We start from the raw sequence: 26,960 nt of genomic DNA, 5'->3' as shown, positions 1-26,960 counted from the left end.
CACAAATTTAAATTAAAATCGTGAGGCATAAAATATTTTGGTTGTTGGGTTCTGGTTTTCTGAGATTTCTGCTGTTAAACTGTGAAAGCAATTCCTTTATGCGCTGTGCGTCCGTGCTTTCCAAATAACTACCAGTGTAGCAGTACATGCCTTATCTCTGTAGCATTGTAGTGCCGGTGTCCTTGTGAGCTCCACGGTTCTGGCACAACCAGCACAGTGCCTAAAGGTGAGATAATCAGAGAATGCATGCAGGGACGTTACTTGAGCACCATATCGTTGGACTGCACAGTACATCCCTAGTTACTGAAAGGGCTACCATGAAATTTAATTTGGAATTTTACAGACACATTTTGAATTGGAAATCTCTGTAATAACTTTCCCTTTGCTCAGCCTTTTAACTGTGAAATTCAGTTGGGGAGTTTTGAAGCAGCAGGTAGTGTCGGAGCACTCTAGAGGGATTTTGCCAGAATTCAGCTAAAGTGCTTGCAAGTGTCATTTCCATATTTAACTAATTTTGGGTTTTAATTAGCTCCATGTGAAAAATGAGAGTTCACGCTGAGCTAAGCTGTCAGCATAGAGTCTTGTTTCCTTTCTAGCCTCTCAGGACAATTATTGCAGCATCCTCTGTTTTTTTTCAATGAGAGTGCCTAGCTGCTGCTCTTTCAGTCCCTCCCATTGTTCCCGACGGGAGCGAGCAAGTGTGTTGTGTCTGCCGTGCTAAAATGGGGGAGATAAGTTCTGAAAATATTTCAAATACAAAATTGGTTTAGTACAGGTTCAAAGAACCTCGTAGGTCTGGCTCAGAAATATGCAGCAGAACATAATGCGTTCCTTCCCGGACCTCGCCGGTACGGTGCAGCCGGCGGTATTGTTCCCAACAATATCTGATCATTTCGGCTTCATTACTTACTGCACCGGGTAATACCACGTTTCAGAAAGCGCAGTGTGAAAGCTGTTTTTTCATGGTGCTTTCTGTAACCTGAGCGCTAACAATGCTGTACTCCAGAGACTGTTTCATCCCAGAGGCCTGTGGTCCTCTACAAAGGTGAGCTGCTTTTGCATAAAATTCTGTAATGCGGTGTAGGGATGGAAATCTGTTAATCCCTGTGTATGAATGGAAAATTTACCTCTGAGGACTTGAATGCAAATGCTAAAATACTTACTTTTCAAGAATGGATTGAGAGCTGCAGTTTATGTAAATGCTGCAAAAAACATAGGATGTCAACAGTTTTTCTGAAATAATTTTATGAACCTATGACAACCGTGAGTTGCATTAAATGACACTAATATAATACCATTGTTTATTTTTAAAAGGATGCAGTCACTAAAATGTCAAAATCACACTTAACTTGAAAATCGGTGAAATAACTCTGTGTTACCACAGATTTCTTTAAAGCTGTTTTAGAAGGTGAGATTTGTAGAGATTTGTGGACAAGTTTGGTAGTGTCCTGATTTTAATTTCTGTTCATATCCTTACAAAATAAAGGTCATGTGTATTTGATTTCTCACTAATTAGTATGGATAGCCACTTGCAGTAGACAGAAGCAGATCTTCTCTATTAGACCATAAAATCAAATGCATCTTCCTAAAATTGAAACTAATAGGGAAAAAATCTCTGCTGTAGCAATTTCTGGGTACTTAAATATTAGAAATATTGTGAAAGAAAGTAAATAGGCTGCAAAAACGTGTCAGGTACAGTGACATGGTGGAGTTTCTTGTCATTTTTTGTATAAGTCATTGAGGAGCAGTTTTGATACCTGCTTCTGAGATGAAGGAAATTCTGAAAAATAAAAGGAAAATAAATTTAACAGTGAAAAGTATGGTTGAAGTGCTAAGTGGATTTTGAAGATAGGGTGGTGGTTTGTTTTTGTTTGTTTGCTTGCTTGATTTAATATATAATTTACTGTTCCTTCAGTCAAGGAAAAAAGATAGGTAATCCTGGTTTGGCTGCTGGCCATCCTGGTGTTACAGACCAAAAGAAAAGTAGAACTTGCGTGCTAGCTGCTAATTGCTAGTGGGTAGTTCTAGCTACTACATACTGCGTTTTGCCCTTTGCATCAGAAGTAAGCTTGTTTTTGAAGGATAAGCCCTGGTTACTTAATTGGTACTGTTAAGTAATATTGTCACTTAGATTAAAATTTATTTTATTACTCATTTAACATAATTCAGTTATGCCTTATAAAGTATATGTAATTGAGTTTATCATTGGGGTCAGATGTCTTTGCGGGTGTTTAATCTAGCTCATATTTTATTCTCTGATTCATTAATTGTATACAGCGGGTGCATTTGCTAACACCTTACCTCTTGTTTCCAATTCACCATGCACTTTAAGCTGTTGACTTTGGAGGGTAAAGTTTTTTATGGGCTGCGTTGCTGTTGCCTGTAGAAAATGCCATTTTTTCAGCCATGGTTACGATATTTGCAGTCTGAGATACTTAAACAAAGAGTTTTGAAGTAAAGCTCCCTCGCCTGAAATCAGTGACAGTTTTGACCTTGATTACAATGGGCCTTGATTTTAAACAGCTCTAAACTGGCTGGCGATGAGCCTTCTGCATTGCTGACCTCGGGCTGTGGAACTGGCTTCTTCGCCTCTTTGTATGCAAGGCGCAAAGCTTCATTAAGATGATCATGTATCGGATGCTCTGCACAATAAGCTGGCTCCATTTTGCTGTTGTGGACAGCAGCTCCATCTGTAACAGAGATTTTTATCGTCTCCTCTGTGGATTTTGTTGTATTGAGAAGAGGATCAAATTGAGCTAGTCTCTTAAAAATTCATAAATTCAATTTCACGTGTAAAAGATAAAAGTAGTAAAAATCACTAATATGTAATTAAGTATATAAACATATATTAGGGTGTTCCCTAGATGAATCAGAGCTTAGGTGGCCAAATTACCTTTAATTATCTGCCATTATGCACAGTGCTTGACATGGACCAATGTGGACTGTTGCCCTCTCGTGTTTGTTTCTCTGGACTGAAATGGATACGCAAGCTTCTCCTCGGTGCTGTATTGGCCCCTGAAATTGTGAAATGGGATGTTTTGGTGATGCAGCAGCTAATCCTGTATTAACACTCACCCACACGGTGATTGTAAGATGTATATTGCTGCAGCTCAAAGTGATCTAAAACTAAAATCCCAGCACCATATAAATTTGTCATTGATTTCTTTTTTTTTTCTTTTTTTTTCCTTTTTTTTTTTTTTAATGTACTTCCATATTGGTATGATCTCTCTACAGTCATGTCCTCATTTGCAGCTTGCATTTTCTTGCCTGCTCTAGACTTCCAGATTGCAGCTGAGAAGGTGTGGGGGGGCAGGCAGCCAGTCCTGCATTGCTGGGTGCTGCAAAGAAGTGAGAAGGCCTCATGTGTGGAAATCTGCTAAGAATAAGACAGGTGTAAGATTAAAAATACAATATAATCTCAGTTATAGTAAACCCATTATGGGAAACGGTTAATAGAAGTCACATAAGGGGGATGGAAAACAAGCTTTCTCAAAAATTGTTCTGGGCTTCCATGGCGAGGTTGTGGTAGTGGAGGTGGGGGGGCTGTAGGGGTGCCCCTTCGAGGAGAGTCCAGAGGCTGCTCTAACTAAAATTCGATTTTCAAATTGCTTCTTTATAAAATGTTTCTAGATTTAAAATAAATAAATAAATAAATAAAGGAATAGTAGTTAAAGCCCATCTGGTTGTATAAGACATATGATAAATACTGTATATTTAATTTTCATACATGATTCTATTCTGAATCAGTAGGACTTGTAATTCAGAATACCGTAATAATGTCAGCTTTGCAAGGCACATACAAAGTCTAATTCTGCCTAGATGCTAAATATAATCTATAACCTTTATCTTAATATCAAGATACAAGTTGGGCAATGTTTATATATTCCTTTTGAATCATATCATGAAAGAAGTGTAAACAGTTTATAATGTTGAAAATGAGTGAGAAGCTTTGGGGAAAGAAATCATGTTTGCTTTCTGTCTTCTGATTTTTTTCTTCTTTGTAATAAACTTCTAAATCCAAGAACTATTTTGTGTAGAGACTAAAACCTTAAGTTTTATCATTCATGCCATGTTTTACAGTCATGTAAACAGTCTGTTCTGTATTATTTCTACTGAGGGAAGAATATAGTCTGTGATGGGATGTGGTATTTGTACTAAGGACAGAAATCTGGCTGCTCATAATTACACGTTTCAATTTCATTTAATGCATGCAAAAGAATAATAAACTTAAATACTATTTTCTTATCAATACAGATAACAATCAGAGGTTGAGTCAAGGTCTGAGTGCTTTGGACAAGTTCGATTATGAGAGCCTTGTTCAACATGTTTGTAGAGATTAGGGTGGTTGCAGTTTTGAAAGATGAAAGTAGTCTAATAAATGTTTGACACGATATGCCTTGCAGTTACAGTTAGTATTAAAGGTAAAGCAGTTATTCAAGATGTATATTATAATTCTTGTAAGTGCGTGCATCAGTGATTTGAGAGAGTATATGTAGGTCTGTGTTCCTTGAAATGGCAGTTTCGATTCTCAGCCGGGTTCTTCCTTCTCTTGGAAAAAGAATAGAGATGAGCTGAGTACCTTATTCATGATAGCAGTGTCTTTTAGGTGTGAAATTAGAATTGGATTCAAGTTGCTTTGTAACAACATTAAATGTTCACAATTGCTCTGAAAAATGAGGGTTTCCATTGTGTTTTTTGTCACGAGCACCCCTTCCTGTTATTTTAAGCCCTTTTTAACAGTGGCAGTGTTTTGGCAATGCTGGTGAAGTGGATATTCTGTAATGTGAGCTGGAACCTTCCAGGTTGAAAGATGCTATATTAGGTAAATGAAAATAAACACTCCTCTTACTAGTTACAAGCATCTAGATCAGATGCAAGACGAAAAAGATTGCAGCCTCGGCTCTTAAAATTGCCGTAAGATGCAAGTTCATTTTATACAGTCTTGGGAACTGATTAATCTTTTGCCAGTTTTCTATGCTCTTTACAATCTAAGGCCTGTCACGAGAATAAATGAATAGTGCCCTGTACCCTGCTTTTCTTTTAAGGTCTGTGTTGTGAGATTCCAGATTCTGAAGGTAGCATGCAATGCTGCTATCCTTTTTGTGATAAAAAAGTTCTCTTGGAAAGTGGCACAAAATCTAAACATTTCAGTAAAGAGGGTTGAAAAGGGAAAAGTCAGTGTGAAGGAAGTTCTTTCTCAGCCCCAGTCAGAGCGGTGAGCGGGCAGCTAAGAAGCAGCCAAGGTACAAGTGCTGTCCTGCAGTCTGGAGCTCTGCTTGCCTCTCGCCACTCTTGGAGCTGGGAGCCAGGTCTTCATCCTCTCCTGTTCCTCGCCACCACCCGCAAAAGCAATCACAAGCGTGTGTAAGCTTTTCAAGTGTTTGCAAGCAGAAGGGCTGAAGTTGGACATAGAGGAGTGAACTTTCAAAGCACTGCATGGCAGATAAGCAGACAAATCATATTACCACTAATGGGATTTGTGGGCATATCTTTCATGCTGTGCTTTGAAAATTCATTCCTTTCAATTTACTGACGTACATGAGGAAAGAAATGAGTTAGCTTGGAGGGGGTGTGTGGCCAATTTAAAAAAAAAAAAAAAAGTGTTTTTTGGGTCCCCCTATTTCTTCCTTATGAACACAGTGACAAGCATCTTACAGCCCTTCTTCCATTTCCTTTTTCATCTTCAATAACATTTATTCAAAAGAAAGCAATTAATAAATCCCAGCAGTCGTTTTGCTGCTGATTATAACAATGAACTCATTCATAGCTCCTTTACGGTATTTTTATAAAATGCTTCTGGGGCTAGAAATGCTTCATAAAGCAAAAACCCCATCCTAAACAATTTATTGTCTAAGAGGGTTTACATGCTGAGGGTGAAATTCTGCCTGAGGATTGCTTTCTTATGTGTAGGATTGTTGAAGTCAACTTTGCTCTCCATTGTGATTGCAGAACGGCGCCGTACCTGCCGCGTCTCCCTGGTGAGCAGAGCGAGCGCGCCTGGCGTTTCGGCACGGAGGGAGGCACCGCACCTTCCCCTCGAACACAGCGAGCACCGTCCTTGCAAAGAGCACAGAAGCAGAAGTAGCAGTCTGGCTCCATTGCCTTCTGCTTATGTCACAGAGGGAGGCACCAAATTTTCAGGTTTTACTGAGATGGTGTTTGTAAGATCACTTTGGGTAGAGGAGGATGGAGTTGTGCTCTCTTGGCAGCTCATGGAACCAGTAGCCTGATACTTACTGCATTCGTTGATTAGTAAGCCTATAGGGCAATCACACCTCAAGATACTCATGCATGCAGTAACATTTAATTATTTTATTAATTTTTTGGGGAATGCATTTATTCTTGTCAAGTTATCTGGGTAACCCATCTGTAAGTGCCAAGAAGTGTAAAATGCTAAGTGTATTTCACTTTGTGCAATTACATGGCCCATATATGGTTTTACTGCTCTATAACGTGTGTACAAATATCTATCTGCACATCCATTTTTATTCTATATAATCTGTATTTTAATGCACTGTAATATAATAAAAAACGGATGTGCAGATAGTTCTTTAAACATATACACTATAAAATTACATGCTGCTAAGAATGATTAGGAACCTTTTGTTTCATCGTGTCTGTGATTCATTAGGCCTGATTTGGAAATCACACTGATGTCGCTCAAGACTAATTAAGTATACTGGAATAACGAGTTACCTCATTGTTCATCTCCTAACTGGTGAGAAAAGAAGCTTCTAGTGTTTTCACTCCCCTCTGATAGAATAACCTACATAAAGCAAATGTGCTTTCGGTGCTCATTTTCTAACGTTGCTCATGATGTAGACCAATTTCTTTCTCACATGAGAAGAGGCTGCAGGTACCAAAATATCGTGCCCAGGTGTGTATGCTGATGGAGTGCCACACAGGTTGATGGGCTCGTTTTGGAAGGCAGCAGTTCAGGGTGAGGTGCTTGAGGGTGTTCAGTAAGCACGGCAAGTTGGAAAGTTAATGCGTGGAAACACTCTGCTTTCTGGCCGCTTTTGTAATCTTCCCAACTTGTGGAGTCCCTGGGGGAATACTGGATTTCCTAACAAAGGCCGTGGTGCCCGCCTCCCAGTCCTTGTCTGGGAAGATGCAGGGGGAAGGGAAGCACAGTGACCTGGTCTCTGCACTGAGTCTCTGACTCCAGGAGCCCCACCGAGTGAAGGTCCAAGTGCAGAACCTGATGGTGTCCTGCCTACTGGCAGATGCTCAGTCTCTCATTTCAGCAACACGTGGTCTGGGATAGTCAGGAGAGCACGGAGGGAGGACAGCGAGCTTTCTGAGCTTGGAGAACGCCCATCAGGCTGACCTCTGGCTGCAGTGAATATTGGTGCATGGCCAGAAAGAGAGAGAGGATTGAACAAAAGATGAAATTGAGCCACTGCTGAGTCTTAGAGAACATTCAAGAAAGTTTTTCATGCAAATTTTGACATTTTTCTGTGGATTTGTGTACCTTTTGGGATTTCTTAAAATAATGTGTGATTCACTCTGGTAACCTCTATCTTATGTAAGTCTTAGATTGGTGCTTGACAGCTCCACCACCTCTAGTGATAAAGTAGTTCTCTGCTTTTGTTCTCGATGGGCATGCAGGGTGAGCTGCCAGTTCGAGGTGCTTTCACTGTAGGTGCCTGTGTTGCTGTGGTGAGGTTGATTTTCTTTTCTTTTTGTTTTTTACCTTAAATCTCAATGGTTTAATTTCATGTGTTGCTATCGTCTCATTGTTGGAGAATATAAATGCACAATTCGATCTCCTGAGTTACTTGTGTTAGTGCTAAATGAACCAGATAAACTGAGACAAATTCCGTGGTTAAAAATCAGGTATTCAAAGTAAGAAATTGGAACATGTGCTTAAACATCGAGGGGAAAAACAAACAGCTAGAGATATATACCTACTAAACATACATGAGTGCTCTTTGAAATATATTTTATAAATGTATAGTATGCACAACATCAAGTGGCACTTGTGTTTTAAATTTGGAGGGATGTGTTTGTCCCTGACAGGTTAATCTGTAAGCCAAACATGGGGCTCCTGTAGTAGGTTTAAGTGGGCTGTCTGGGAGACTCAGTGCTCATCTTGATGATCTGCTGGGCATTTGGGAGCCGCACCGACTGTCAGCCCGCCAGACCTCGGGGTGTTTCTCAGCACGTGGACCCAGCCGAGTGTCCCGACACACCGGGCTGGGGAGCGTGTGTAGCAAAAAGTGGGTCAGGGCCTGGCAAGGAGCAGAGCCAGGGACGAGGGCCAAGTCACAGCATCACAGATTACTTAGCTATAGTCTGAAACAGCAAGCAAACATACAAAACCACAATAGGAAATGGAAACAAAATTCACAAGCCCATTTTTTCCTTCTGATACACATGCACTCGGCTTCTGAGTGGATCCCAGTCTTTCTAATTAAATGGGCTTCCACTTATTCCTTTGCTGGAGGCGGTTTTGTTTGATTAACAGAACAGAAGGTTAATCATAGAAATTCACCATCTCACGCCATTCTGCAGCGGGAGAGAGTAGGTAGCTCCTTGTTGTAGCTACTTGGCTGCTGCCAGGGCTGGCTGTATGGGGTATGAACCGGCCCCTGGGGCGTGCTTTCCGTGCTCTGGTTTTAGGGGAAGCCCGTGGCTCCAGTGATGGGTAGGTGAGCTGTGTGCTGGGTCCTCGGTGTTTCTTGGGCTCTGCAGGGTACTGCAGCAGACGTGCAAATCCCTGCCCCGTGAGGAAGGAGCTGTAATTGCGCCTGCCTAACGTGTGCCTATGATTAAGACACAGAGCAGCAGAGTTCCTAATGAGATCGTGGCATACTTGGAAGCAGATGGATCAAAGTTTGTCTTAATACCATGTTAATAAGATCTTTCTTAATTCCTTGTATAAATTTACCTGGTAATTATAAGTTAGCAACTATAATTCGCTTGGACAGACTGTTGGTTATGTTGTCCTTATCTCCGTGTTGTAAGGAATGGTTCGTACCTGAAGCAACAGAACTTCATCTCTGCAAATGGCCCACAGTTACAGTTATACTTGCAATAAAAAAAATGCAACTTTGAATAGACATGCTCAGAGTATAAAACACAGAAGTCTCTTTCTCTATGACTTGTTTTCACTGGGGGGCTCTGAAATTCACGTTGCTTAAGAGAGTGGCCCAGCTGACCTGTGCTGCGGGGAGCTGCTGCAGCGTGCAGGTGCCGCGCTCCTCGCCTCCGCTGCACCAGTGCCGTCGCTCTCTCGCCAGGCAGAGCCTGCAGAAGCATGGGACCTGCCTGTTGTTTCAGCTTTGCCATGCTGAAAAGACTATTAATTGCTTGAGATTAGACTGAAAACCCTTTAAAATGTTTGTTTTGGCAAAGCAAAAAAGTTGTAATTGAGTAAAAGATTTGATCCCACTTAACTTTTTGTCTATTTTCCAAGAGTTCGGAAACATTCCCTAGAAGTAAATTCAGAGTAGTTACTCAGCTAAGCATTCTTTACCGGTTCATACTTTTGGTTGGTTGGTTGGTTTTGGTTTTTTGAAAGTCAGATGCTTTGTTTTCCATTTTTTCTCCTAATAGAAAAAATACTGCAAATTCAGCATGAATACTTAATCTGGCAACTGCCCTCTTCACACACATTGTCTCCTCATTTTAGTTACTGTTCTTGGATAGCTGCTTGGTCTGTAGGTACGTCTGTAAGGGCAGGTGATGTTAGGAAAGCTGTCTTGTGTCTCAGCTGCTTCTGCCAAAAATGTGAAGGTTGAACTCAGCATAGATTGTGTGTTGAGGGGGTTCTCCTATTGGGCTGGATGGATTGTGTGGTAAGGGCACTTTCTTTTTATTTTCTTCGTTTTTAAGAGTATCTATGTAAACTTAAATGCATGATGTCTCCAGCATTGTGAATTGCAATTCCTGCAGTAACGTTTTTTTTACCTATCCCTGATGCTGAATGTCTGATCAGTTGGCCATTGCCACTGACAATCTGTTTGTGCCCACACCAGCTCTTCCTCAATTGCTTGTAGGGAGATGCAAGGTACCTGCTGATCCGCGCATCTGACACTGCAGAAGTGAACAGTTTTAAGGGTCCCCATAATTACGTTGTTGGTAACAAAACTGACAGTGTGCCCCTCTTACACCACTGTACTGCATCCCTGAAAATGCCATGTCCTGTGGTAGGGGCAGGCTGTGTAAGCAGAACAAGTGCTGGTGGTGGCCATAAAGTGAATAAAAACAGCACTGTGATCTCTCCAGGCCTCCCTTCCCCGTTCCTCTCTGCTGGGAGGATGCCACAGCGATAATACGATGAAAGTATGGAGATGTATTCAGGTAGCTTGTTTATACAAAGTGAAGATGCACATAAATCCGCCAGCTGAGTGATTCAGACCTGTCAAGTCTCATGCATTATGCACAGGACTTACTCAATTAGCCCCTGCCACTGTGCCTATAACTCATGCCCTTGGCGAGGTGGTGCCAGGGCCCCTCTCCCACTCGGTGATCTCGAGCGGCTCCGTGGCCGTACCTGGGGTCTGCTGGTGGGCAGCGGGAGGCTGCAGCGCTGTGCGGCCCAGGGGAAGCCCCCAGCTTGGAGTTTCATGCACTGGATTCGAGCCAATCGCGATGGCAAAGGACTGGCGGAGACCTGGATTTGTCAGAGAAGTGTAATCTGCAAAACTAAGACCAAAGCTATTGAATCTGTTGGTTTAAATACATTGTAATAAACATGAAATAATGGCATGCCATTAGTACATGCAGGGCTGAGGCTTATTATACAATCAATATATAACTTACCACACGTTATTTAAGCTCGGGTTAGTATTTGCAGGCCTGCTTTGTTTCAAGGAGCATATCCCAAGCTCGCGGATCAGAGAGGTGGGAGCACAATGCTCACCTCTGTGGTGCCTGGGGCTGTGAGCAGCTTTCCTCCTGCGTTTCGGTGATTTGGAAGCTCTGGTAACCAGGGCAGGGGGGTGGGGAACAGAACAGATTTCTGTAAATTTGGGGTTGGCTTTTGTGCTTGGATTTTTATTGTCTTTCCCCGGTGTGTTAGCATCCCTCGGGGCCCGGCAGCTCCACGGCGGTTTCCCAACGCAGCGCGCAGGAACCCGCCGCAGCCTCCCCCTGCCCCTAACCCCCTGCCCCGTCCGTGCGCCCTGCCCTCACCGCTCCTCCTTTGTGTCTCCGGCAGCGATGCACCTGCTCGGGCTCAACTGGCAGCTCCAGCCCGCCGACGGGCACACCTTCAACAACGGCATGAGGCCGGGCCTGCCGGGCGCGGAGGATGCAGCGACGATGCCATCTGGAGGCAGAGGTGAGCGGGCGGCGGCAGCTCCTGCGGCCGGTTTTTAGGATGCGTTCTCCCCCCGAGGTGCGTGCGAAGACTTTTTAGGGCCGTGCTTAGCGCTGCTGGCAGATTGCTGCCCGGCACGGCTGCTCTTTCTTTGTCCCTCCGGGCACGAGCGTATAAAATCCCGAGGCCGAGAGCCTCGTCTGCTAACGGGGTGCCGCTCCCTAAGACGCCAATGAAGAAGGGCTCAGTCAAAAGTCCAGGTACACGTTACTGGGTATGGTATGTCCTGTTGCCAGGTGTAGCTTGCAGATATCCAAAGAATGAAAAAAAGCATGACTTGGTGGGAGAAGTACCTTGTACTGCTTGGGAGAGGTGAGAACCTCCAGCCAGGACAAAACCCCTCTTCTGTATTTTTTTATTTTTTTTTCTTTCTCAGCTGTAATTGTAAAGAAAGGTCATCAAGGAATCAAGGACAGCAGAACTTGACCCACAGTAAATAACCTGTCCTGTGATTTTAGTATGAGCAAAGTAGGCAACAAATTTTATTTATTTTTTTTTTTTTCTGAAGAAAAACTATGTGCTAGTAGAGAATTAAGAAACAGGGCAATGAGAAGAATGAGGAAGAATCTGGGAACAAGTACTTTCTTAAACCACAAAAGTATACATTAAAAACCAAGAAAATACGTTTTCATGAAAAAAGATTTTAATCATGTAAACTGAATGCTTTTTAATGGTGAAGCTGAAGTCTTTTCTTCGCTACACAGCAATAACACTTCCCCTGGTTACTACTGGGACAGCAGCAGTGACAGGACAGAACGGAACCTCTCAAAGCCTTGGTGCGCTGTGCGGGTGGGATGGGGTGGCTGAAGCAGAAGAAAAGTAAGAGCACTTGGTGTTGGTCAGCAGAAGAGTTTTGTTTAGAGCTGAGCATTGTCTTGTTTTCAGGACCTGTGGCTTGTGTTTTGCTTGCTGGTTGCTGAATCAAGTGTCAAGTTGCTGAACAAGTGCTGAAACAGGATAGTTGCATCGGGTGCATTGGAAGAATTTCAGTTAAGGTAGTGTTGGGAGGAAAGCCAAGTTCAGTTCTTTGGTGTACCTGGTCCTTTTACATATTATTGATTTGCTTTCATTTTCAATAAATAATGCTGCTGCACCTCTACATCATTGTGTTTTTTGTGGAGGGCCTAATTTTGGCTTCCTCCTTTTGTTGAAATTCAACATGCTATTCATGGCAAAACACAGGATTTTCAGGCAGTGGCTTGTTGGCTTGGCTTCCCTCTCTGACTGACCACAGGTCACACAGTGGATGAACAGCACATCCCTAGGTACAAGGGAGAATATTTATATTACTGCAGAACCTCTTCCAGATTGTGCACAGGTGAGAGACCCTATGGTTTTAGGCAGGAACCTGAAGTGCTCAGGACTTCAATTATGGTCACTTAGCAGACAACTGCAGTGTTTAGCACATTTCCAAATTCCCTCCCCTGCAGCTTTTTGTTGCTATCTCTGTGCAAATATAGGGCAGCAGAACTGTTGAATTGGAATGTGCTCATCTGCCTGGGGCACTTCAGTGCAAATTCTGGCAGTGTATCCCAACCCGGCTCTAATTAGCTTTGCACATGAGACGAGGTTGCAGTGCTGGCTGTTTGGGGAGCGGTAACCTCCTGTAGAGGAGACAAGGAGACGGAACCACTGGTTATGTCTTAAATTGCCACAGTTAGGTTTCAGCAGAGCGTGTTGGAAAAGTGTTCTTCTGACATTTTGTAGAAGGTTGCTGAAAAGTTGATAATTTTGGAGAAGAAGGAGAGCAATATTTAGGCAAATAATATTCCACAATGGAATAATATGAATGACAAGCTTGGGTGAACACAAGGAATGTCTAAAACAGAAATTCTCATAGCAGCTGATTTTTGTATTTTTTTTAACCTCACCATTCCCTTTATTACATTCAAGTTAATATTGCTATCCCAGCAGTTTTTAGGAAAGCCTCTGACAGCTTTTAACACAACAACCATTTTCAGGGCTCTGGCTGTGGAGAGTGACCTTTTTATAATTGACACAGCTCAGGATGAAGCCAGTCTTTTCAAAACATGGGTCTCCCAAAGAAACCTTTAACCCCTCGACTGAAAACGGCCACTTAAACGCAAGCTGTGCCTACTCAGCAAGTAAGGCATTTTAAAGTAGAGCAATTTAGAAGGAAAAAAAAAAAAAGACATATTTCAATTTCTTCTGCTTGTTCCTTATTAAAAGACTGAATTCCGATAAGAAATAATAAAAATGCAATACAAGGAAACGTAAAATATTTTATTACTACGTTTTCCTATCTGAATAAAAACAAAATTCACTATTAACACAATTGCAGGTTTTTTTGTAATTCCATGCCACATCTTGCTGATACTGGGGATGTCTGAAAGGAACAGGCAAGTTGCAATGGGCAGAAAAATCCTCAGTTCTGCTGTAAAACTGCAAGTGAAGTCCACCATGCTCTGACTGTAAACAAAGCACAAGTTACCTTTTTTTGCCTTTAGCCTCTCAAAGTTGTGCTGAACTAGAGATTTATATTAATTGGCAAGAGTAAATAAAATTTCATTTCTTAATAAAAGTGGCAAGGTAGGATTCCTTCATAGTGCATTATAAAAACAAAAGTTGGCATTGCCGTGGAATTGCTACAGGGATGAGATAAATAATGATATTAAAAAAAATAATATCCCAGATTGAAGCCCATTTGTCTGATACAGTTACATAAGGATAGTATTAGAATTTTGGCGTAATAAATCTAGATGAGGAAAAAGAATAAGAGCATGTTTGGGAATAACTGTTTGTTCACAAACAAGTGAACTAGATGACCTTACGGAGTTTTTAGATGCCTAATTTATGTTAGTGTATGCCAAGACTGTATTCTAAATTTAAAGTTATGTAGTAGGGTAGACACACATTTCCATAAAATATGTGACTAGCTATGTGCAGTTTCCTTTCTAATTGACAGAATATACTATAAAAGTCAACTTTAATCATTTCAGAGGACACCTAAGATAAAGTGCTATTCACGTGAAAATATCCAAACTAGCTCCAGCTGCAAACCTGAGTAAAGAATACTTCAGTGTAGAGATTTTTCTTTTTTGTTTGACATATTTTCCTTGGTGTTTTCACAAATTCAGCAGATTTTCTGCTACTTTAAAAAAAAAAAAATATTGATTTGCTATTTTTAAACTTAATGATTCATTAAATGAAGGTTTCACAAAGCTGAAAAGCACAGTAAATATTGTGGTCTTTGATCCCAGAAACTAGCGTTTGAAAAGACACCAAAGACAATTATGGGCACGGATTGTGGATCTGAAAGATCATTCTGGTTACTATAAATACACTGATTAATTGGAAAAGGTAGATTTGAATGCGTGTTCTGATACTCACATAATCCAGTGCTTGTGTCTCTTTGGACCAGCCAGCTTGATCCAGGTTCGTGCTCAGCTTATGAGATCTTTACAAAGTCTATCACAGCATGTGGATTTCAAAAATACAATTACAGTTAATGAAAAATACTAGTTTCCAGTTATCTAATTCAGCATATGTAATGGCAATAATAAAATGAAGAAATTTAAATTTGCAGTTAAATTTTACACTATTTGCTGAGAATGGTGTAAAATTACTTGCTTGAGATGAATGCCTAAAATCCATTCGATTTAGGGAGGGGAAATATGGAATTCTACTAATGTGGCAGAAATTTGCTTTGCATAGATATGGAAAGCTGAACTCTGCAGTCATTGTGAAGCTGTAAAGATTGTCTTCAGTGCTGTCCAAATTACGTTGAGGAAGGGGTGTCTTTCCCTCTTCCTGTTGCTGCAGTTCCTAGTCACACTTCAGTTTGCACACAGCAATGTTTTTCTAATGGTTCAGATACTTTATTATCAAAGCAGTAGACAGGCAGCATTAAAGGAATAAGAAATACATTAAATGGGAATAGTTGCTACTCTTACATATTGATGAGCTGGGGTTCCGGTGCAGATAGATCAGGCTCTGACTTGAATGCCAGGAACACTGATGCTGAAACCTAGAAACCAAGTCATTCTCATCAGGTGGTGTAAGGACTCAGGACCAAATGGAGGGACTTCAGTGGTGTGTTGATAAAAACATTACAAAAAAAAAAAAAAAAAAGAAGTCATGAAACCTCATTAATAATGTAAGCAACGCGACTCTTTTGGTTTCAACTATTTCCTTTCAGACGCCTTGAAACAGATGATCAAAATGTAATAACAATCAATGTATTTTAAATGTCACTTCTGTTATGTTCATTCAATTTAATCAAGACATGCCATCATTTTCCAGGTGGATTAATCTTATTAAGTAGTTATGTGGCTAATGTAATGTAGCTCTTAATTAACATGTTAGCAAGCAGAAATAGAAATATGGACCCTATGAAGGGTGGCAGCTGTGGTCTTCTGACAATACACCAGGGTCCTTCAAGGCTGTCTTAGCAGGAGCCAAGTATTTGTCTAAGTTCATTAGAACAGAGGAGGAGGTATTTTAACTTACTGTGACTGTGTTGATAGCGATAGTATGAATTGCTGTGTTCAAAGCTACTTAGTGAACTGCATATAGCATCAGAGATGATGCAGAAATCCATGCTGGTATGTATTTGTTCTTTGTTAAATGCTGTGAACTAACAGTTCTCAATTTCATTTCAATTCTCATTCACTTTTGGTTCTGAAAACAGCGAATCCTGTGAAGCCATATCCACAGGAATGTGAAAATGTGCCTACATTTTTAGGTGTGTCCAGGTCATAAAGAAACATGTATTTTAATTCCACTTGCAGGGTCAGATTGTTTGACTGCAGCTGAGCCAGAGCAGTGGTCTTAAGCTGATGGTCCCTTTGCAGAATTTCTTTCTTTTCACCACAATAGAAATACGGAATATTGGCTGACAAACCTGAGACATGGATTTTGTTTCAGAAGCTGTTTTGCTGGACCTGTGAAAGCTCATACAAATTCAGAAGCTTCCTTTCTCCTCACTTCACTAAATAGAGCTCATTATTACCTCAGCATCCTCAGCATAACTGAAGTTCAAGATGTGTCATAGCAGCTTCTACAGACCCTCATTTCCTGGCTTTTTACTTTATTATAGCTCTGGGAATTTGTTTTGCATCAGCAGTCAATCTACTTTACACATTTCAAAAAAGTACCTGTGTTTCACTTTGGTAGTAGGGCACTTAGGTATTAGTAGTAGATATTTTGAAGTCCATGGAGGGATTGATAAGTGAGATAATAGTGCATAACACTGAATTTTCCACTGGAGAAATGTGTACAGAAAAGACATTTTCTACTTTTTTTTTAATTATTTATTTTTAATTATTTTCCTTTCTGAAACAACAAGAAATGCCTGATTATATAAATGAGCATTTACCCAAGAAAAAAATTTACCCAAGAATATTTACCCAAGAAAAAAAAAATAATCAGTCATTGAAAACAATAGTAATTATTGTGCTTTGGTTGTTGTTGGTTTTTTGTTTGTTTTGTTTCCAAAAGTCAGTGGATTGTTTTTTTTTTTTTCTATTCAATGGCTTTCTTTACACAGCTATGTCATAAATTTCTTTGGAATTCTCAGTCAATTGTGAAAATTCATAACTATATAACAACAGACTGTTACGTTAGATCAAAAGATAAGGAAAGCCATGTCTGCAGCACAGATCTATAAGAAACTGAGAGGTACAGGAAAAAAAGTGAAGGAGAATGATCTTTAACCAATAATTGTGATATTTATGCCTTGTATTTAATTTGTGGTTGTCCAGCTGGTCTTGGTAGTTCATTATGGGTCCACTCCATTGGGATGGCTCTTCAGGTAGGTATTTTTCCAGCATGGTATCAAGACACTTTACAGTCAGCAATGCTAGGCGCATCATCAAAGTGCTGAAGTTAATTACTGTTTCAGTGGAATGTCTGTAGTGTAACACTGGTGGTAGCCAGATTTAATTCTTATTTTTTAATTTTGACTATTTTATGGGAGAGGAGTCTCTAATACCAAGTGTATCTGGTTTCAGTGTAGATACAGTTCTGCCAGCATAGCTGACACTGCTAGATGTTATTTAAATGAAAGGCTGAGTGGGCATGTTGGACCAGCTGCCACCTTGAAGCTGACCTCCAGCTCCAAGATGAGGCCAGCTGACAAGTGGGGGAGTTTGCCTTGCTGTTGTCATGTATTGCCTGCTTGATAGCTTCAAAGGCAAATATACTCGAGGGCTAAAACAGTCTTTTCAAATGTATATGCCAAAATAGTAATTCAACTGGGTAAATAACACAGCAGTTTAAATGAGTAAGTGTTATTTAGTTGATAAATATATGTTTGACTGAGAGATTGAAATGGCTCCCCTGGGTAAAAAGAAGAAGTATGCTTTTAAAACTCTCTTTTGCAGATGTTTATAGAGAGGAAATCATGGGGGGGAATCAAGTATCCATAGGGTTATGAGATAAACAAACAAAACTCAAAGACAGCCACCCACAGCAGAAGTAATGGTTTTGTGTTTTATTTGCTCACGGTAGTATGAGTTCTTTGGATTAGTCTTTCTTCCCAGATTTGTCAGTTTGTCACATCTGTAACTTCACTTAACTGCAGTTTATGTTCTTTGAATGTGATCTGCAGTGGTCCATCAAAATGGAAAAGGTTCCAAAAATACCTGGAGGGAGTGAATCAGGTGGAAAGATGCATTCGCTGCATTAAGAGGTGAAGACAGAAGGAAGCTATAAGAGAAGTTTACTTTAGGAGTCTCTAGAGACAAAGTATAAGTGAAGCTGTTAGTGGAGAAAAAACAACAACAACAAAACAACAAACAAACAAAAAAACCTATTGAAAGTATAAAGCTAGGTGTTCTGCTTTTTAAGTTAAAGTAAATTTAAGCCTGTTGTCTGAGAATTGATTCAGTTTTCACACATGTACATACTTTGCATTTCATTTCTGTATTTCTAACTTGTGGAGGAAGGAACACTGAAGAGGTCAGTGTCAAGACCCTTCCTGTAGTATTTTTTATGTGACTGCAGTGCATTTCTCTTCAAGGTGAGAGCTTTTAATAAATCATTATTAATATTTCTGTTTTACAAATAATCACCTGAGAACATAGAGATCATGAGCAACTCAGGTACATTGGCTGTGACAAAGCAAGGAGCAGTACCAAGATGCTCTTCCAGGTTCTGTGTTTCATCATAATGGGAGAGTAATTCAGCATGAAGTTATGAGAATATAATTCAGTAATGCATAGTCTTTAGAGCTCTTCTGGCTTCCTGGACTTAAACCTTTACAAGAAGTTAGTCGAAAACATAAAACTCCTATTTTAGCAGGACTTAAAGCATTTCTAAGTCATGTTACTTCAGCATTATAACTTAGAGCCATAGAAACAAGATGTGTTACATTCTGGAAACTAAAAATAAGGGACCCTTTCACATGCCAGAGACAAGGCAGCAGCCAAGTTTCTCATACACATGGCATGGGTGCAGAGCAGAGATATGCCATACTAGAAAAAATAAAGACTTAAAGATAAGGGGTCATTTATGTTAAGTATGTCTTGATCACACATCTATCACTTGATGCTCATCTAACTCACTCTTAAAATCCTCTACTGCATTGAACTTCTCTAGCTGTCACAATTCTTTTCCTAAGCAGAGTTTCCTGAGCCATATTCTAGGAGTGGTTTGGAGAACTGGAAAATAGGTCATTTATGTACTACAGCAAGAAAAGTACGTCTATGGGGAGATGCTTCCTAAAATAATTCCAAATTGAACTGGGTTATTTCAGTGTTAGTAACCTGAATCATGTTTTTAGGTTGATTAAATAAATTCATGTGCCTTATCTGCTGTTCTCACCAAATTTTAAGACAGTAATTTCATAATTTCAATGAGAAAATACAAAAATGGTTCCCCTAATGGTTTTAGGGGAAAGTTTGATATTTGGTAGGTTGTTTACCTATGAGGTGTGCACTGAAGTAGTAGGACTGTAATGCTGGTTCTCTGGATGGTTGGAATATTCTGTTTTTAGCTTGATGTATTAAGGGTTACATATTACTACAGACACCTTTCTCAGCTTTACGAAACAGAATTTTGGAAAAACAAAGGAGACTAAGGCTATGTTCATCCAGAAGTACTAAAGCTTGAGCCTCTGTTGAAGATTTGCCTTTTAATAGGGGTAGGAAATGAATTTATTTGCCAAGTAACTCTAGGGAATATATATTCAGTTGACTTCAAAGCAATATTGTTAGCAAAAGTTAATGGTGGTGTTTTGGGGCTGCTTTAACAGCCAGTGAAGCCATAAACTCCAGCAGAGACAATGGTGGTATTACTGGTGCATGCTCGGAGAGCTTTTTGCACTTGGATAAAAGTGAGGTCTAATGGCTGAAGCAATATGCAGTATTAATCTCTATTTGATGTAGAAAAAAAAAATAAGGCTTGAGTCAAAAATCTGTAAATCAGATATATGCACAAGGTCATTCAATACCATGTCAATTTTGAGGTGGTGTAATTAGCATTCATTTTACTAAAATTTGCACTTAGAAGGCATGGCTACTACTGTGGAACAGATCTGGGCTACAGATTCACATCCATTTTACATGGTGCTTTGAGAAGTAGATTACATCTGCTGATTTCAGTATTCTGCTTCTCAAAGGTTTGCACCAGCTTTGGTGGACTGAGGCAGCTTTGTTGTAGTCATGAAATTGAGCAAATTGAAAAATATATAATTCAGATAATTCATTGGTGAGTGGACAGAGAATACTGGAAGAGGCACTAGTGTACTAATCTTCTCACCTTTATTCCTTATACAGCTTTTATAATAATAATAATGCCTACTGTAATACTCCTGGAAATAGCTTTTTCTTTGAATGTTTCTCTTTCGCTGTGAATTTATGGCTCCTGAAGAACAAAATTCTTTAGAATGAGTCAAGGAGTCTGTTCACAGATTACATACAGCTGATGTTCATTTAAGTATGTACAGTCTGCTTCCAAAGAAATAATTTACAGAACACATTTCAAGAGCATGGGAAAAAAAAATATTGCTATGACTTAGAAACGTGATGTGTAGTAGAGTGATGTACTGAAAGGAGAAGAAGGAGCTTCAACTTTCAGTTTGACTTCCCGTTCCGTAAGTGATCCCAGTGCAGCCTTCAGCAGGTGCTTTCGTGTGTTCTGCATCTGTTTTCCTACCCACATAGGTATGGAGTAACTTAAATTCTCGTGTGATGGTGCCTGACTTCACAGAGGTAGGGACTTTGAAATATCCTCTGTTGCAGTAATCAATTAGAAATAAAATCATGTAGTTTTCATGAAACATTACCTGCTTGACTCTGGTTGATGTGTCTGCAGTTCTTGTGCAGCTCTAAGGGCATGTTGCTTGACATTCTCAACCATTTCTCCTTTCTTTGCAGCCTGTCTTTGCAGCTTCTTCATTTTTGTCAGTGCTGTAATGTTTTTGTAGAACCATTAGCAAAAAAAAAGAAAAAAAAAATATAACCAAAACCTGTACAGCAGTTGGTATTCAGAGCACTCTTTTACCATTTCAAGACACTGCCAACGTAATATCTGTTTCATTATGTACAAGTGTAAGTGCTGCTAATGCAGATAATTTGGAATCTAAAATTGAAACCATGCTATTGCAGCTCTCAATTAAAGATAGTCAAGACAGAAAAGTTATTGTGTATTTACCTGCTGGAATTATGTGTCATTCTGAGCCATCCTGTTACATTCATACAGTGCTGGAAAACATTTCAGCAGTAATTCATCACTGATTGAAAATAACATTGCACCATAACAAAAATACGAAGGAAACAGTTGAGCTTTTAACAAATACTGTCAAGTTGTATTATAGGTATCAGTACCATCCAGTGTGTGTTAACATACACACCGTGAGATTGTCATGATAGCTTCAGACTTCTGTGATGGTAGCAGAAATTTCTATGTTTTTCTGAACATAATCAGAAGACATAATCAAACATTACTCTATACTGTAGCTTGAAAATATTCCATATGTAAATTATGTGTAGCCTAAGAACCATCCTGTTCAGCTGCCAAACAGAAGAGATTTGCACTGTGTTTGAAAGGCTATTTCATGGGCTGGAAGCCAGAGTGCTCAGCCAGAAGGGCCTCGTGTCTTGACTTCTATAATGTATTCTGAAGAACCACCAAATGATGGATTTTAACCAACCCAGCAAATCTGCATGGGAAGAGGGAGACGTGTAGACAGTCTCTCTGTTTCAGGCAGAGAGAACTTTAAGGGAGCAACTTGAGATATGCTAACTTTCTTAAAAGAGTGAGAAGGTGCATTTTGGAGTACAGACACTGTCCTCTAAATCCTTTTCTGTGCATTTCATTTCTTCAGTAAACTCTCGTCTATGACTCAGAGCTTATTGGACTACTTTATTATATAGAGCAGTAGTAATGAATATTTGCAATCAGTTCATTCAGATTGAAATTATAACTTCAGTTCACCTTTTTGGTATTTATATATGCATGTGTGTGTTGCACAGAAGGTTCAGCTGAAAAGAGCACAAGAAAATTTGTATGTGCTTGTTTGACTCAACTGTTACTGTATTTGATCAGTAAAGAGTAGTCATGGAATTCAAAGCTTGGAGGGATTGGAAGATTTCAGGTGCTCCACAGAAAAAGGGTCAAAGCTACCTTTCTTTATATATATGGGACAAATTCTTACATACTGTTTGAAACAGCAAACAAATTGCATCAGAATAAGCAAGTCACAGTTTTATATAAACAGCATCATTGCTACAGATATTCATCTTGAATATCACTGCTAAAAATGCCTGTATTAAGAGCAGTTATCTCACTTGTTTGTTTTTCATTTTATAGGACCATGGGTAACTAGGAATAGCAGCATAGATAGTGGAGAAACAGAAGTTGGCCGCAAGGTCACCCAGGAAGTGCCCCCTGGAGTCTTTTGGCGGTCTCAGATCCATATCAGCCAGCCACAGTTCCTGAAGTTCAACATATCCTTAGGGAAGGATGCTCTTTTTGGTGTTTATATAAGAAGAGGACTCCCACCATCTCATGCCCAGGTACTTTATCAATGTATTTCTTAGCTTTAAATGTGAAAATGCAGAAGTTTGGAGAATCTATATTACACTTATGTTTGAGCTTATGGAGCTTAAGTTTAGGGATTCTGTGCAGTATGCTGGGAATTACTTAATTTGTGATATTTGCCCTGGTATTAAGATTTCTAGATTATTACATACCCTAACAGAACATCGATGAGAGAAATAACCAAGGATGATGTTCTTGCTGGTTAGGCTTTTAAAATAACTTTCAGTTTGGCACTCAAAGTTTTAAATCTCTGAGGAATTTGTGGCAACAGTTGCAGTGGACTTATCCAGTTATGCACCAGTCAACAATGATGAATGGAGATGGTCAAATTCACAGCATCGAAGCATGGTATACAGCTGGAATGAATGTACAGCTAGATACGATAACACATAATTTTCTGGGTTTACTTCATAGAACTTTCAAACTCCACATCCTGGTGAAATGGCATTTGGTGGGCATGCAAAAAATTTGGCATCACTGCTACCCAGCCATATTAGAGGACAAAATGCAGTGGTCATGTCTGGAAGGCTTTTAATTTACTACTCTTCCCTCAAAGGTGGTATTAAGGTATAATGTGTCATTTAGACATTGAGCAAGTCTTTCTGTTGGGAACCACAGTTCTTTATTTCTAACCAGCTACAGAATTGAAAGCTCAGCAACAGCACTTTTTTTTTTTTTTTTTTTTTTCTCCAGTAACCCTGCAGTACTGAGCTAAGGGCTGTAGGTAAAGATAGTTTTAAATTTAGTAGGGCCAAATTTATGTATTGTTTTCTTATAGGTTGTTCAGTGGTGTCTGGAGTTTTGTTGTAAGAATATGTAGACATTTTATTTTACAGAGAGAAAAAATAATGTATTGGAAGTTTTTAATGTGAGTGGGAAGAATCTTGTTTACTTAGATTAGAAGTGTAATGAGAAATAATATTTTGCAGTTACACATACTAAAAGGAAAGAGCCTCCATTCTTTAGAGAGCAAGGGAAGGAGAAATAGGAACCAGCTTTTGGAAAGGAACCCTTCCTTTACACATATCCTTGCTGCTGAAAATCAGTACTTCGTTCAAAATTTGCCACCTAAACTTACATGCTTTATTTAGGATATGAATTCCAAAGATCAAATGTAGAACTCCAGGCTCCCTTTTGGGAGAGCCTTGTTTAACATTGATAGATAGATGCCTTGCCCTGATTTGCAAAGAACTGATGCTATGTTTTCGTTTGGGAAGCAGACTGCAATTACATAAAAGGTTAAGCTAAAAGCAGAGAGGCTTCAACACAATTGTGTTGCCATACAGAGAAAGTATGTTCATAGTGCCTACAAGAGACACTAGCCCTGAGTGAACTGTGTCCATGTGCAGGCACAAACTCATGGTACAAAGAGTGAAGCAATGAACTTTCTGTGGAAAGTACACGTATGTAACTGAGTTTTGGATCTGTTTCCCGGTGTGAAGTAAATTTGTGGAACTAGTGTGCATTGGATTATGTTCTTTGGTTCAGCCTATAGGCAAGAATAACAAAATATTTAGGCTGACTTGGGTAAAATGAGAGAAGAGATTTACAAGGGTTTGTGACATCTACTTTTAAGAATTTGTGAACAGGTACCTTTATGATTATCCAAAATCCATTGACTTCTTGTACACTGTTATGAAGTGTTCTTTGAGTTACTGAGTATCTTTATATATCTGATACCCAAATATATCTGACTGGAAAGAAATAAAGACCAGCAGACCACAAATCAAGGACGAATGACAAGAGGTTATTTTTCTGTATAGCTAGGGGCTAGCATACAACATCCAGAAGTTCTGTACAATAATTAGGTAGATTGGGAAAATTGTAATGGATTGTTGAATAATTTTAAGTCATTTTCAGATATCCATGCATTGTAGAAGATATCCAAAGAGAATATGTTCCAAGGCTGGGGCCTTTCTTGAGAGTGTTTTGATTTTGGCACTTGCATTTCAATATCTTGTCTTGGGGGTGAGGTTCTGTCTATAGATCTTTGGCTGTACCAGTGAGGTTAACAGCATAATTCACTGAGCATTAATTCATTTAATTCAGAATTTTTGCACTCTCTTTCCGTATTATTCCACCGTGGAAGAAAAAAAAAAAAAGGAATTTAGTTGAGGAAAACAAACAAAAGTATAAATTATGAAGTGAAAATGGCTCAACCAAAACTCCAAAATGATTGTCCAGATTTTCTGTAATTGCAAGTTAATTATAATTGTCTGACTTTCATATGATGGAGGTATGCCTGTATTGCCTATAAGAAATCCACTTGGAAGTAACTGGTAGTACAAGATATTTTTTGAAATTGAAAATGAACTTTAATTTCTGTTGCACTGTGATCAGCTGTATTGGTTCTAGGTTTCATTATGATGTTCTCATCTGAGAGGCTATGATCAAGCAGAGTTCTTCCTTCACTAGACATTGCGTGCATTGGATATAGATTTAAAAACCTTTCTGTTAAATTAAATAATTAGAAATATCAACTCTGTTTCCTACTGTTTCCTCCTTGGAGAACCTCTTCTCCAGTCTTTATTTAGTGGAAGCAATTCCATCCCTCATCCCTAGCTGGAGCTAATGAAATCCATCAGTATAATCTGCAGAATTACTTCCCCCTATTCGTGCAGGGTCTTGACATTTTTCAATGGGGTAATGCAGCATAAGATTGCTGTATCAAAATCCAACCAAACTGCTGCCAAGAGAAATAATTTTAGGAAAAAGCAATGCAAGCAGTTACACACTGGAGTTGGGGGAAAGAAGCTGGTTCTGACAGAAAGAAGCAGAGTGGGTTTGTGTGAATGAAAATAGTCTGAAGTTGACACCAGACAATATTCTAAACCTGAAGTTTGAAATCCTTGGTTTTGCAAGTTAGGGACATGAGCTGTATTGCAGTGAACAACTTCACTTGACAGTTCATCACTGATCAGAGCTGATATGTCAAGCCAAGCAAAATCCTTTGTGGGAACAAGTCAATAATCAGCAAATTAGGTACATGATTAACCTGAGACAACAAGATGCGGTTCCTGTCTGTGGGCCCTGCTGAGATTTAACCTTCTCTGTATTATTGCTTAGCAAATATTCCAAATGCCTGGCTTAGTCAGTCAAACTGATGTAGCTGTAAACTTCTCTAGAAGCAGAGTTGTGTGCCATGTGTATAGGGAATGGAGCTCTAGAGGAGAAGTAAAAATGCACTTTTGAGTGGCAGGCAAACTAGAAACAGAAGTACATTGCTTTCAAGTAAAATTCCTCCAATCTGTGCAGCATGAAGTGACTCTGCAGAGATTACAGCAAATATGATGTTACTGCACATTGTTTGAATATTCCAAATGATGTCTGAATTAAAGTAACCATATAGAAGCATCCCTATAATACCTGGAGAAGGCAATGCCTGGAGTTGTTTTGCCTTAATTTCCAGCAGAGTCTTTTATATTTATAAACTTTTCATATCAAAATGAAAACCATTTCTGTGTAGGACTGTCTTTGCTTGAAACAGCTTGAATATCTGGGGAAGCTCAGTGTTTTCTGGCTTTTTGGCTGCTGCAGAAGCACATTCCTCAGTGCTCTGGTCACCTCAAAGCTCTGTGACGGTGCTGTTACAGTGAACGCTGTGCTTCATTGTGCTGCTTCTGCTGTGTCACGTTCAAGACGCACATTTAGACATTAAAACAAATTGCTTGGCTGTCACAGTGGGTATCAGATGTTTCAGGGGGGTATTTTAATGAATAATTACCAACTGGACTTTAGGAAGAACTGATTTTAAAACACTTTGAAAACAAGTTTTCCTGATGTATGTTTTATTGCTGCCCTCTTAGCTCTTAAAAGGCTTTGGTATAAACGTGAGTGCTAGCCACGGTGCCAAACTGGCTTTTTTTTTTTTTTTTTTTTCTCCATTTGAAGACACATCCATTATTAAGACAAGAGCTCTCAGAAATCTTTCTTTTCAGTTTCTAATTTCAAAGACTGTTAGAGATTTTGTGGCGGCATGCAAGTAGTTTCAAATGTAAGAAAAAAAATAAAGGTCACATAGATTGTGTTCCCACTCTTGACCCCTGCGATCTCTGTTTGCTTCACGGTGCTTTCACAACTAATTCACTTCCTGTAGGCAGCAGTTCTCAGTAGACCTGTGCTATATGGATGTCGTTTTGCAGTGTAGTCACTAGCATATACATGTAAAGTTCCCAAACTGTTTTTCTGACTCCCCATGGTTACTGGAAAAAGAAAATCCTTATTAGATTGTGAATAAAATGCATCAGAGGAAGATAGGAAGCACTGAAGGGAGAAATTATAAAAACAAATTGGCCAGAGAAAATTTAGCATGAAATTTAAGTTTGTAAGTAAAAGTATGTTTTGGTATGCTGTGTAGTAAAATAAATAAAGTAATGGAAAATGGGAATTTGGAATTTGGAGAAGTAAACTGGCAGGTCAGCTCTTTCTGTGGAACTTCAATCATGTAAGTACTGCCCCCTGCAAAACTGAACTCTGAAAATGCAGTCGTTTGTGAGTTTTGTGAGTTTTGTTTATGGGAAGATTTTGTCATTTTTGTGTGACTTTCTGTATGAAGCCACAAAATATAAAGGATAGTAAAATAAATAAATAAAAATGTCAATGAATCTTCCAAATTATTTCAGAGACA

At 39.5% G+C, this 26,960-nt stretch overlaps 1 protein-coding gene across 9 annotated transcripts in view; it reads left to right on the top strand.

The window, feature by feature from the left end:
• TENM2 (teneurin transmembrane protein 2) overlaps positions 1-26,960 on the top strand; it is a 1,606,114-nt gene that overhangs the window by 1,470,798 nt on the left and 108,356 nt on the right. For 8 of the 9 annotated variants that reach the window (XM_072044658.1, XM_072044657.1, XM_072044659.1 and 5 more), the window contains 2 exons: positions 11,168-11,290; positions 22,103-22,308. In XM_072044658.1, coding sequence (XP_071900759.1) covers positions 11,168-11,290; positions 22,103-22,308 — 329 coding nt within the window. The remainder of the gene's footprint in view (positions 1-11,167; positions 11,291-22,102; positions 22,309-26,960) is intronic. The other variant, XM_072044660.1, reaches the window with a different exon arrangement.

The sequence above is a fragment of the Anas platyrhynchos genome, chromosome 14 (assembly GCF_047663525.1).
Source record: "Anas platyrhynchos isolate ZD024472 breed Pekin duck chromosome 14, IASCAAS_PekinDuck_T2T, whole genome shotgun sequence".
In the NCBI taxonomy this organism is placed as follows: domain Eukaryota; kingdom Metazoa; phylum Chordata; class Aves; order Anseriformes; family Anatidae; genus Anas; species Anas platyrhynchos.
Note: the sequence above shows the minus strand (reverse complement) of the source record. Positions and strands in the feature narration are given on the sequence as shown.